Source organism: Misgurnus anguillicaudatus, chromosome 15 (genome assembly GCF_027580225.2).
Source record: "Misgurnus anguillicaudatus chromosome 15, ASM2758022v2, whole genome shotgun sequence".
NCBI lineage: Eukaryota > Metazoa > Chordata > Actinopteri > Cypriniformes > Cobitidae > Misgurnus > Misgurnus anguillicaudatus.
Genome location: NC_073351.2, coordinates 31,832,259 through 31,846,444, shown reverse-complemented (window position 1 = coordinate 31,846,444; position 14,186 = coordinate 31,832,259). Strand labels below are relative to the sequence as shown.

At 38.8% G+C, this 14,186-nt stretch overlaps 1 protein-coding gene across 1 annotated transcript; it reads right to left on the bottom strand.

Annotated features, from left to right (window-relative positions):
• Window positions 1-3,137: 3,137 nt before the first annotated feature.
• Window positions 3,138-10,717, bottom strand: minar1l (membrane integral NOTCH2 associated receptor 1-like). The gene is made up of 4 exons (XM_055174977.2): window positions 9,792-10,717; window positions 7,607-9,646; window positions 4,665-4,853; window positions 3,138-3,586 (listed from the first exon to the last, which is right to left on the bottom strand). Exons 2-4 carry the CDS (start codon window positions 9,545-9,547, stop codon window positions 3,404-3,406), a joined length of 2,313 nt encoding a protein of 770 aa, XP_055030952.2. The 5' UTR covers window positions 9,548-9,646; window positions 9,792-10,717; the 3' UTR covers window positions 3,138-3,403.
• Between the last annotated feature and the right edge of the window lie 3,469 nt (window positions 10,718-14,186).

The window sequence follows — 14,186 nt, the reverse complement described above, 5'->3', positions numbered from 1 at the left end:
ATCATCAATCGATAAAGACTGACAATTCTCTGGGGGAGGGGCTCTGTAGTCACGTGAGGCACATGACAACCTGCGTGCATGCGCTGTAGCTAAAGTGTCCTCATTTTCTTCAAAGCGCATTTTGAGCTTAAGCAAAAGTTATGGTACACTTAATGTTGGGTTTAATTGTTGGTCAGAAAAATAACAGATTTTTAGCATGTGATATACATTTTTACCCATTTAAGTAGTTGCATGACTAAATTAAAGGATTACGGTAGTCAATTTTCCTAAAAAAAATCCTAATAATTTACTCACCCCCATGTCATCCAAAATATTAATGCCCCTCCTCAATCAGTCGGGAAGAAATTCAGTTTTTTAAGAAAAAAATTCCAGGATTGTTCTCAATTTAATAGACTTCATTGGACCCCAACAGTTTACAGTTTCAACTCAGATTCAAAGGACTCTAAACGATCCCAAACGAGGCATAAGAGTCTTATCTAGCAAAACTACTGCCACTTCCGGCAAGAAAAACAAAACATATGCACCTTCAAACCACACCCTACCGCCCTGCACCAGCCGCGTGACAAGCCAGCACGACCCCACGTTCACGTAATGCGTCATCACGTCAAAAGGTCACGCATGACGAATGTAAAACTACCGCTCCAGTTGAATGATACTAATTAATGTCTTTATGTCAGTTTGTTGTTTAAAATGGTCCGTTTCACATATGTAATGCGCGACCTTTCGACGTGATTATGTAATTACGTGAGGTCACTCTGGCGCGTCTCATGGCTAGTGCAACACGAGAAGTTGTGGTTTAAAAGTGCATATTTTTTATTTTTCTTGCTGAAAGTCACAATCGCCCTGCTAGACAAGACCCCAATGCTGCGTTTACACCAGCCACAGTAGGGGCGTCAAGCGCGAGTGATTTCAATGTTAAGTCAATGTAAAGACGCGTTGACACGCGTCTGGAGGTTTTGCGGCGTGAATGAGGCGTTTATCGTGGTAGACGTGAATCTGCCTCATTCGCGCAAACTAGACGAATTCAGCATTCCCGCTGGAAACGTGCAAGTTGAAAAAATTTGAACTTTGGTGAAAAAAAGTGCTGGGTCTAATAAAGTCTATTAAATTGAGAAAATCCTGAAATGTTGACTGAACAAGGAAAGACATCAAGACCCCGGATGACATGGGGGTGAGCAAATTTTCTGGATTTTTTTAGGAAAGTGGAGTAATCCTTTTACTGCCCGGAGGCGTTAAAAACATGGCCGCCTAGTGGCGCGACTTCCCTAAAGGGACTTTTGTGGCGGTGGTTAGCATGTGGGTATGCCAGTGTTTCCCAACCAACAGAGCACATTTCGGATGAATCCCACATCTGATCCCGTTATTTCACATTGGAATCCCTACTAGCTGATCAGAATTGAAAAATGTGTAGTGTTGGTGTTCCTCCAGGAACAGGGTTGGGAAATACAGTTGTTAGGGTGTTGCTATGCTCAAAGGGTAATATTTGGGTGATTGCTAGAGGACTGCTAGATGTAGTAGAGTTGTAGATTTTTTGCTAGGTTTTAAAAGAATATTCAATTTTCTTAAAAGAAAAATCCAGACAATTTACTCACCACCACGCCATCCAAAATGTTGATGTCTTTCTTTGTTCAGTCGAGAAGAAATTATGTTTTTTGAGGAAAACACTGCAGGATTTCTCTCATTTCAATAGACTTTAATAGACACCAACAACCAACACCTAACTCAACACGCAACCGTCTTTTTCAACTGAGTTTCAAAGGACTATAAACAATCCCAAACGAGGCATAAGTGTCCTATCCAGCAAAACGACCGTCATTCCTGACAAGAAAAACAACAAATATACACCTTTAAAGCACAACTTCTCGTCTAGATCTGGTTGTGATGCGCCAGGTGACCCCACGCAATGCGTCATGACGTCAAGAGGTCACAGAAGACGAACGCGAAACTCCGCCCCAGTGTTTACAAGTGTGTTGAAAGAGGACCGTTCCTACGTTGTTGTATGTCAACTGATACTAATTAATGTCTTTGTGTCAGTTTATTGTTTACAATGGTCCGCAAATGTGCGTTTTATATATGTAACACGTGACCTCCCTACGTCACTGCGCATTTACGTCGGGTCGCGCTTGACCGACCTAGACGAAAAGTTGTGGTTTAAAAGAGCATATTTTTTATTTTTCTTGTCAAAAATGACAATCGTTTCGCTAGATAAGACCCTTATGCCTCGTTTGGGATTGTTTAAGGTCCTTTAAAAAACTGTTACGTGTTGAGTTAAGTGTTAATTGTTGGTGTCCACCAAAGTCCACTAAAACGAGAAAAATCCTGCAATGTTTTCCCCAAAAAACACAACTTCCTCTCGACTGAACAAAGAAAGACACCAACATCCCGGATGACATGGTGGTAAGCAAACCACCTGGATCTTTCTTCTAAGAAAATGAAACGAATGTAGTCTATGCTCATTAATCATATTCATCAGACAGAAGTAGGACTGGGAAAGCTTCAAGCTTGATAGAAAGGAAACCTTCTGTTTCTCTCCCCACCCTCTACCTCTGTCCCATCACAGCCCATTAAAAGTTTAGTGCTGTTGTTCAGCAAATTGAAAATGTGTGCCGCATCGATCCACCACTATACATCCATTCTGAATCTCTGGAGGGTCATTTACTTTTCTTTTAAGCTTCAGTGAGGGAAACCAGTGAGAATGTTATGCTCGGTCAAATTATCATAATCGGGGAAGTGTTCTCCACCAATGCAGGTCATTTACAAAGACTGTAAGACAGGGAAAAACCCACACCTCAGCATATTCTACATAGTCAAAAGGTACACCAAGCAATCCTGAAGGGGTAGAAGGAAATTCGCCTCTAACAATGGATTTGAGAGAGAGAGAGAGAGAGAGCGAGAGAAATGCCTTTGTGCGAGTGAGACCTTTCCCGTTTCAGGTTTCAACAATATTACATTAGACTAATGGGATCTCCCCAACAGCATCAACAAAGGCATACAGGAACAACCTAACTACAAACAGCCGAATCAGCTTTAAAACTCTGAATTAAAGTCTGCTTACATTCAAAACATCAACATTCTAACTAAACCTATAGGGAAACCCCATAAAAAATTTGGAAAGCCCACGGGGAAGTTTTGGTGAGTTTGTTTTGAAAATAAACCTTTTATTTATTACGTTTTTCATCTGGTGCAATCTGTTGATTTCGATTCATGCTTCAGTTTACAGTCTTTACATTATTTTACGTGCCATTACTTCTTGCAAGTATGCAAACACATACGAACGTCCTGCCAAGTGCACGTTTTGAACATACTACAGTACATACATTCCAGTATTGCAGTGATGGTAACAGTCAACCTTTCGTCCCTAAAAGAGTTTGCATTCATATACATGCATGTGACTGAATGTACATTACACAGTGCTGACAGGAATGACGATGATGAGAATGAGGAGGACGGTGGCAGTGATGCTGAGGGCGGCGATGCGAAGCGCCTGACTCCTGTTGCAACGGGTGTAAGATTGTGACCGCCGAATGAGCCTATCGGAGGCCGGCGTGTAGATCTCATCTGTCCAAAACTCCATAGACTCAGGGGCCTGCAAAATATATATAGTGGAAAAGTATCAAAGTGGCTAAATGCATTATTTACAATTATTTTTAATGTACTGTCTCAGTGTCTGGGATACCTGAAACCTGAAAATGATGTACTGTATGTGCAAAAGTTAGGTAGCTATAATATTACATTGTTTACTATAACATAAGGTGCAATATAAAAAAGTGATCCTGTCTGTGAAATCCAGGCTGAAGTCTCATAATCTAATGATGTAAAATTTGGGCATCAATGTTTGATTACACATTGGTCTAAATCTTTGACCTTATTCAGTAAATATTCAAGATATCAAGGGTATATTTTCACAGAATGATCTTTACATTATATATGATAATTTTATAGAAAACAGTAAAAATGACAGGATTTTTAGCTGGGTTTTCACAGACTGGGTCGCAAATACCCTCAAAAGTTTAGGCTACATGATACTTTAATGATTTCAAATAAAGATGTCAAATAAATCTTTGGTGCCCCGAGAGGACGTATGTGAAGTTTTAGCTCAAAATATTATATAGATAATTTATTATCGCATGTTAAAATTGACACTTTTAGGTGCCAGCATTTTTGGGTGTGCCCTATTAAATGCAAATGAGCTGATCTCTGCACTAAATGGAAGTGTCATGGTTGAATAGTGCAGATTAAGGGGCGGTATTATCCCCTTCTGACATCACAAGGGGAGCCAAATTTCAATGACCTATTTTTTCACATGCTTGCAGAGAATGTTTACCAAAATTAAGTTACTGGGTTGATCTTTTTTATATTTTCTAGGTTGATAGAAGCCCAATTAAGCACTTAAACATGGAAAAAGTCAGATTTTCGTAGTATGTATCCTTTAAGTATGACTTTTTAACTAGTATAGAGGCTTGGGATCTTCCCAAATAAAACATAAAAATTAACCATAATGCATTTTGGAATTCAATGCATAGCACAATTCAAATCTGTATATATCTATGTAAATTTGTATATGTCTATCACAGATTTGTGAGAATTTTGAATGATGATTTATGAGAATTGGGATTTATTCATAAAGTTATATCTCTAGTCTATAATACATGATGAGTTGTTACCTGAAGGTCCAAAGGTGTTAAGTCTGATGGGTTCCAGGTGACTTTGGGGCGGTCCGTTGAACTCGCTTTACTGCTCTGAAGAGAAGTCCGCCGTGAGGACATGTGTGATTCGGGTGGCATGAGGTGGAAGCTCATTACTTCTTGCACTGCAGGGGCTTCTTTCTTATATACAGCACCCAACTGATCTGACTGAGAAAACAAAACAAGCTTTTTACCAAATTAAAGACACACTACATTCAGTATACAGATCACGAAATGTTGTAGAAGTTTCTTTCTTTCTTTTCTTTTAAACTTCATGCCAGCTTCTAAGGCTATATTCATGGCAAAAATGAAGTTTAATTTTATAAAATAAGATTAGTAAATATGTTTGAAATTCATTTTAATCTAAAAATCGTAAAACTATATTTGGATTTACTTGATTAAAAACTTTTTTGAAAGAATCGACAGAAAAAAGATAATACAAACTCGTAGAATATGTTTAATGGACAATGGGTTCTGACAAAATTAACATTTTGGAGGATTTTCTTCTGAGAGTAAAAATTGATGTAATTTTTTAACACTCAAATGGTCCTCGTTTCCTGTTTACACTACTGGCCCTTGGGGTCTTTATGACCCCAAAATGGAAAGCATAATTATAAGGAAAATATTAATTTTCAATAATACATATAATATATAATTTTTTTGTTTACTTCTCATCTATACAATAAAACGTGTTTTAAGAGATTTTAAGTACTTTTGTACCCATTTACCACAAAAATCCTCAACTACAAAAATCCTCAACTACATATTAAATGATTATTTAATTTGAATTGTTCCTGGATATTGATCTAGGTGTTACGTTTAGAATTTCACCTTTTGCTGGTTAAAAATAAACCTAAGGGGACGTTCACACCAAAGTTTTTACGCCCGCGGCCGGCGCATGTTTTCAATTGTTTCCAATGGAAGCTCAGCGGTTTTCAAATAAGCCAGCAGCTAGCGGTTATCTTCCGCGCTGAAATACGGCGCTCAACGGTTGAAAATATTCAACTTTGGGTTAAAAGCTCCCAATCACAGTTGAGGAGGGGTGGGACATTACCACAGCAACCAACCGGCTCACAGCTAATGTATCACAGCTACCAAAGCGCTCAGCTGAAGAAAGCTGGCATTTGGCGTTGTCCAGGTGTTTTCAGCCGCATTTAAAAGTTTTGGTGTGCACAACCCCTAAAGGAATTACTGCTTAAGAAAGAAACAGCTTTGACCAGCAGAGGGCCATAGAAAGCCCTTATTTTACTGGATATGGCCAACTGCTCACATCACTACTTTAGTGATACATTTTATGAATTTATGTATATATTAACATAAGAAATGACATTCAAAATAAATATTATTTCAAATAGTATAATTTTTTTGTAGTTTTTAATGCATGTAAGTGTGTGCGTGTGAGAGAGTGTGCATCTAGTGTACATATCTATGAGGTCACACCCCTTTATTTATTTTTTTCTGCATTTGTGACTAATTTTATTTTCTAAATTCTATACAAATGCTCTCGGTGACAGTCATACCTGTTTGTGTAATGTTGCATATGTTTTCAATATTGCATTTGTGCACAAGTCCCAGACTTTCATTTCTGTGTATGTTTTAGATTTATGTTGGATTTATTGATATTCATATTGACCCCAAAGACCAGATTAATAATGAATTTTTTTACATACTTTCAGAACAACTGAATCACGCCCGTTTTTATTATTTAGGAAAAGTCACAAATTTTTAAATCCCTGAGATGAAGGAAACCACTTTTTTTAACGAATGAAATGTCGATCGGGGTCATATATACCCCGAGGAACCAATGAGGGTTAATGCCAAATCATAATCATAATTTTATTCCTTCAAATTCTGTATATCCTCTTTCAGCTGTAATGACAACATTTACTTTACCTGCATCAATGTTTCAAAGAGTATCATGTGTGCTTTACATTTACATCTGTGACCCTGGACCACAAAACCAGTCATAAGGGTCATTTTTTGAAATTGAGATTTATACATCACCCGAAAGCTGAATAAATAATCTTTAATCTAAAGGTGCAAAAAAATTTAAATATTGAGAAATGGCCTTTAAAGTTGTCCAAATGAAGTTCTTAGTAAAGCATATTACAAATGATAAATCCATTTTTTATATATCTACGGTAGAAAACTTACAAAAAATCTCCATGGAACATCATCTTTACATAATATACTAATAATTGTTGGCATAAAAATCAATAATATTGACCCATATGATGTATTGTTTGCTATAGCTACAAATATACCCGTGCGAATTATGGCTGGTTTTGTGGTCCAGGGTCACATTTATGCACGCTTTTATCAGATTTCTTTGCTTCTATTACAGATGTTAATGTGACAATTTCGCAAATTTGCTTTAATTTGATCGATGATCTCAGCCATTTGATTACACCTGGCATTTTGGCCCAAACCCTGCCTTTTAAAAATCATTTACAGGCATTCTGATTGACATGTCTGAATAGGGCTGTCGATAATGAGATCCTCCCTCGAGTATTACGGTGCTTTCTGCGAGTGTCACAGAAAAGGGTGTGATTTCACAAGACACCAATATCAGTGACACCTGTAGGAATGCATATTATTAAAAAAAACAAAATGAATGCACATCACAATTTAAACAATGCCTTATTAATTGTACTGCATATCTTTAATTTGAGTTTTATATTGAATGAAATAAATACATATGTGACCCAGTCTGTGAAAATATAACTTTGATATCTTTAATTTTGACTAGGTAAGAACATCAAAGATCAAAAACAAACTTTAATGCTCCAAATCTCATCATTAGATTATAAAATTTAGTCTGGATTTCACAGACAGGCTCACATATTATATAAATGTATCATGTGTAAATTGTTATATGCAATTTCTAATATTATAGTTTGTTAAAAATCCAGTCTTGTTACCTTAGTCAGCTGTATTTGTGGCTCTTTGGTGAAGCTGATGCTCCAGTCTCTGTGAGCTTCAGAGCCGCTGCTTTCCGTGTGGGGTTTGGAGGGTCTGCGTACAAACAGACGTCTGCGCTTGGCCGCAGCCTCATTGGACGCATCCGCCCCCGCGTTGATCCTGGGAGAGCCCTGCGACTGTATGCTGACCTGTGGTGAGGGGTTTAAGCTGACCTGTGGTGAGGGGTGTATGCTGACCTGTGGTGTACCCATTTGACTGGGGTGCAGGCATATGATCTGCTCGCGCTGCTCCAGTCGGTCTAGCGTGGACAGCACGAGTGCTAGCTGTTCACGCAACTCTGCTATCGGCTCCAGGTGTTGCTCCAGCTCTGAGACCCTTTGGAGCAGTCTGCCCACGCCCCATCTCACGCCCTCCTCAGGTGCTTCCATGGAGTGAAACAACCTCCGTAATTTACCCAAACGTTCACGCCTCTCTGGCAGACCGGCTCCGCCCCCATCCTGGGCCCCTCCACCCGTGGCCCCCGGCAGAACCGCCATGGAGCCACACATGCTGATGTCATCAAGGAAACGGAAGATAGCACTGATGTCGTCATCGGCGATGTCGGGGTTATCGATGGAGAGTCTTTCGCTAAGCATTAAACTTCGCAAGGAACGCCGATCCGTAGGTTCCGTTTGGGTGCCCACGTTAGACACGCCATCCCCCGTCGGTGACCAATCGTACCACGCGTCCAAGCTCATGCCACTCAAGCGCTTGAAGGTGTCCCGAACCGAGTTTACGATGCGAGGGTCGAAGCCAGGAATGTCTAAGCTGGAGCCGTCAAAGCTGAGTTTAAAAACTCCTGGTTTTCTTAATCCGGACTTCTCTAATACAGAACGCTCCGATTTAGGCTTTTGCAAGCCAGAGGTTTCCTGTTCAGGTCTTTCATCTGCAGTCCTGCTATCGATGTCCAGACTATGGCTCTTGACTTGGAGAGCTGGGGTCTGATGCTTTTCGACGGAGAGTGTAGGCCCGAAGTAAGTAGATGTTTGAAGTTCATCCAAACTCTCATGCCTTGTCTGATGCCAATGAACCGGATCAGGACTGTACGGGTTCGGAGCATCGGATAATGACGCATTGTCCGTGTGCGAATCTGATTCACTTGGATGTTTCGAAGAATCGAATGACTTGGTTGCATACGAATGATCGTGCAGACGTTGCATGGGTGATGCTGGGTCCGGATACGGGTTCTTTTGAGTAAGGTCCTCACCATCCACTTGCGGTCCGTCCGGGCTTTGCTCTGATTGGCTAACATATTCCACGGAGATGAGCGGTAACAATTTGTGTCCCTCTTTGAAGGCACTCCTCTTCTGAGAGCAGGAACGAAGGATTCGGGCTTCCTGATCATCCGGTGTTTCCACCGAGAGCGTATCCTGCATGCTGCCTTGGTCGTGCATGTATAAGTGAGGGTGAGCAAGCAGATCAGAGGCGGTCCGCGTGTGTGAAGCCTCCGTGTCAAATCTGATCGCATCACAAGGGAGGTTCTCATATTTACAGTCCTGAGAGGCGGTCCCTCCTCCTGTGACGGGCAAGGCGGCCGGCCAGTCATAGCGCACGAATCCCTTCCCACAGACCTGACAGGGTATCACAGACTGCAAGGTCTGCATGTATGTAGGAGTCATGCGTGTTTGCATGTGGAGGTTAAACAGAGACACAACATCTGCGGCCGCTGAAAGCCGGTTGCTGCAGGGCGGGTGCAGGCGCTCTCTAAACAGGGTGGCCGGGAAGCATGGATCTCTACAGGCGGTGGAATACAGGAGACTCCGTATCTCTAAAAGTGAATGCAAACTGAAACGTCCACTTAGATACACGCAGACATCAGCGTACGACACGCTCCCACTGCAGCCCCCCAACACTTCCACTATCTCCAACAGCTCCAGAGGGTCCTCAGGATTTTCAGCCATGGATGCAGCAGATATGAGCTTTTACTCATGCAAACAAACATGCATTTAGGTCTGTCCTCTGTTTTCCTCGTCCCTATAGCTCGCGGCATGCACATGCAGCTTTGTAGAAAAGGGAACAGAGGAATGAAATCAGGTCAGTCAGGCGTCCACATAAAATAATTCTGTATTAACTTGATAAAAAAAAACCTTTGCATATAGTTTAAACAGTTTGTACAGTCTAACGTGCAATGAAACCAGCAGTTACCTTTATCCATTGGTGAGAATGAAGATACTCACGGGTGACCTTATTCAAAGCCTTAATATAGCCACTGATGGGTGCGCGTATGAAAAACACAAAATCCAAAGGAGGAGACTGCTGGTTACGCTCTCACCCAAGACAAGGCATCAGTCAGTGGTCGGTCAGCGGACAATCCAGTACGAGATACAGTAAAGCAGGTCGGTTTGGGATCTCTAGGGATGCCTCATCTTTCCTCAGCCCATCAAAAGCACACAGCACGTGAGAAACAGCATTAAGTGCTTTCACTTCACGTGTGAGAGAAGCTTTAGCTGGCATGTTTGGCGAGGTGCAGTGATGTAACCATTAGGGAGAATGCATAACAATAAAAAAATGACAAACATTTAAATAAAGGGAAAATAATTTAGTTTTTAACTACTACACTAAATATGCTGGATTATTTTAAACCCAGCATTGGGTCAGAAAGGGACGAAACCAACTGTTGGGTTAAATGGTAACACTTTACAATAAGGTTCATTAGTTAATGTATTACCTAACATGAACAAGCCATGAGCAATACATTTATTACAGTATTTATTAATCTTTGTTAATGTTAGTTAATAGAAATAAAGCTTTTAATTGTTTGTTCATGTTAGTTCACAGTGCATTAACTAACCTTAACAAGATTATTAGTAATTGTTGAAATTAACATTAACAAAGATTAATAAATGCTGTATAAGTGCAGTTCATTATTAGTTCATGTTAACCAATGTAGTTAACTAATGAACCTTAATGTAAAGTGTTACCGGTTAATTTAACCCAGAAAATGTTTATATTTGACCTAACAATGGGTTAAAACAATCCAGGGAGTTGGGTTTGTCTCTTTTTGACACAACAATGGTGTATTAATAGAAATGAGCAACAAAAATAAAGAATAAAATAGAAAAAAAGTTGTTTTTTTAATCTACAGAAAATAAAGAAATAGAAATAATAAATTAGAAATAATAGAACCAATAAAAATTAATAATATAGAAATATTAGGCTGAAATTAGTAAATGCTGAATTAGTAGAAAAAAGGCTGAATTAGTAAATGCATTAGCCAACATGAACATGAAATGTGCGTTCAGACGTTTTAACTAACAAATCATTATTCAACAAAAACGTTCATACTACAATTTCTTCTAAATGTTTGCAAAAACGTAAGAAACACTAAGACCACATTTACCTGTGTTATATATTTTTTCCTTGTTTAAGATTATTGCGTATGTCTAATTTGTTCTTACATTTTGCAAGCATTTAGAATAAAATTTAGTATGAACTTCTTGTTGAATCATGATTTGTTTGTTAAAACGTGCATGCTTAGTGAATGAGACCCATTAAGTCTACGACATTATTCATCTTAGTTCATGTTTTTTACATAATACATTTGTAAAAGCAAAAGTTGTATCTGTTACCATTAGTTAATGCATAATGAACTAACATAAACAATTGCATTGGTATTAACTAACATTAACAAAGATTAGCAAATAAATGCTGAAAAACTATATTGCTCATTGTTAGTTCATGTTAACTAATATAATTAGGGGCGGTTTCCCAGACAGGGATTAGACTAGTCCTAGACTAAAATAAATTTAAGAGGTTTCTAAACTGAAAACAACTTGCACTGATATATCTTAAAATACATCAATGCCCTTTGTTTGTCTCAAAATGCACACAAGTAATGTTTTTAGTAAGGCATGTTTGTTAAAACTAGTTATTTTTGGCCTAGTCCTGGCTTAAGATAATCTCTGTTCGGGAAACCACCCCTTACTAATGTTAACAAATACAACCTTATTGTAAAGTGTATGCCGGAAAATGAAATTTGGAAAACATTAAAACTTCAGCATCAAGTAAAACAAAGCATATGACATCATCATTATCATAATGGAGACTCACCTATGCCATCTGATGTAGACAGACTGTCCCAAATCAAATTTAAACTCAGAAAGTGGAAAACTCACTAAAAAGATTGCTAACATCTAATACACGCCGTATCTGAGACTGCATCTGTTTGCAAAGAGTGATAGATAATTGACTTTTATAGAGACACACATTCACTCCCTCCATCTCCTCATTTTAAATGTGTATATATTATATATCCTTTTAAAACTGTCCTGTAACTCATCCACTTTAGACAGTCTGAACTATTAAGACTCATTAAAGTCCTCTCTCCATCTCTAATTAATGACCATCTGAAATACTACATTATGCATTGTCATCAATGGATTTTATAAAGTTTGTTATGAAGTTTTAAACTTGTCGTTTAAAATATTATATTATTAACACTAGGGGGCAACAAAGGCCACAATATGAAATCAAAACCATTACATTACAAGAATGTAAATGTATTGTAAATGACAATAACAAGGTACAAATTAAAACTGCAAGCAGTGATGGAAGGGCCCTCGCACACCTGACACCGCCACGCCGTGGCATAAGAATTAAAGGGAACAGTAGTCAATAGGCATTTAAGCATGTAAACATAGGGAAACTATTTTAAAGTGTAGTATAATGTGCCATATTTCCTGTTGCTAATTACAAATGACAGCGAGGTAGCATCGTATAAGATAGCATGCGAGAGTGAGTGAGTGAGTGAGTGAGCGAGTGTGTGTGAGTATGAGTGACTACATGTAAATATTGGCACGTAGATGTGTTCTGTCCAGAACTCTTATCAATCATGTGAAGTTTGGGACAAATCCGACATTGCATTATCATTGTAAACATGTTACTTCCTGTTACCAGCTGGTGGCGCTATGACCGTAACTGACTATTGGCATCATAAGTGACTATCAGTGATGGGAGTAACGCGTTACTGTAACTCCACTATTTTTTTAAATCAAGTAACGCAATTACAATTGCTGAAATTTAAATGAGTTCGTTACTCGCGTTACTCTATTTTGTAAAAAATAGACAAGACATATCTGACGTCGCAGGACCGTAGTTGGCGGCGCAATGATTCATTACACTTCATCATAGCTGACAGTGCATATAGAATGAACATGAAAAATCTAACCGGGACAACATACCTTTGTTTAAAAATTGTGCGCAAGTCATAATCCATCCGGTCTCATGTTTGTAAATTATCTTCACCAAGCAATCGCAGTATGACATCAACTTGCATTTGTAGTCCACAAAGGTAATAAATCTAAGAAATGTTCATATATTCTTAGATGTTTACATCGGCTTCATGGAAGAGAACGATCCGCGATTGTTGTTTCCACTAAAATATTCACACTGCGGTGTACACCCGTGTTAAAACTCCATAGTATGTGTGAGCTCGCTTTTAGTTTTAGTTTCAGTCTCTCCGTATCCGAACAAAAAATCCACTTGCTCTGTGTCCGTCTGACAAAACAATCCACTCGCTCTGTGTCCGTCTGACAAAACAATCCACGTAGCCTACTCCGTTTTCTGAATAAATATCTTCCTTTAATCCTGTGTATCATTTAAATCCAACAGAAAACAAACAATATATGACCAAAGAGCGCAGTCCCTGCGGCAAGCTTCACAAGCTGTGTTCCAATTCAAGGGCTGCACCCTACTAAGCATGCAATAAAAGGTGAGCACTCGGCCATTCAAGGCGCTCAGAAGTTCGCGAAGAGAACTGAAATGAGACGGTCTAACCTTCGGAGGACCCATAATTTGCCTCATCTGCTGCACGCGCATCGTGCCTGTCAGCAGGACACAGCGAAGACGTTTCTAACTTATTAAAATAAATATGAAATCAGAAAAATTATAATTTATTTTAGAAAATTTGACATGTTGACACAATTGTCTCCAAATTTTTAAAGAGACACTACACAATTTTAACACATTTTATATTTTTGTAAACATGCAGAATATTTGTCTAAATGGTCTAAATGATATACATAAATAAACTAAGTTTACATATTAAGATAATTTCTAACAAAAATATTCAAAGGTTGAATCTAAAGCAAAATAGGCTCCTACAGTATGTGATATATTAGAGTCTTAAGTGTAAAATAGCCCATCCATATCATTTTACTGCTGTTCAGTACTGTTCATATTTACATTTAAAAAGCAGACATAAAAGTAACTTAAAAGTTACTTTTCTAAGTAACTTGCCCAACCCTGGTGACTATTGACATGTAGATGTGTTCAGTCCAGGACTCTTATTAATCATGTGAAGTTAGGGAAAGATCGGTCATTGCATAATCAGTGTAAACATGTCACTTCCTGTTGTCAGCTGGTGGCGCTATAACCATAAGTGACTATTGACATGTAGATGTGTTCAGTCCAGGACTCTTATTAATCATGTGAAGTTTGGGACAGATCAGACATTGCATAATCAATGTAAACATGTCACTTCCTGTTGTCAGCTGGTGGCGCTATAACCATAAGTGACTATTGACATGTAGATGTGTTCAG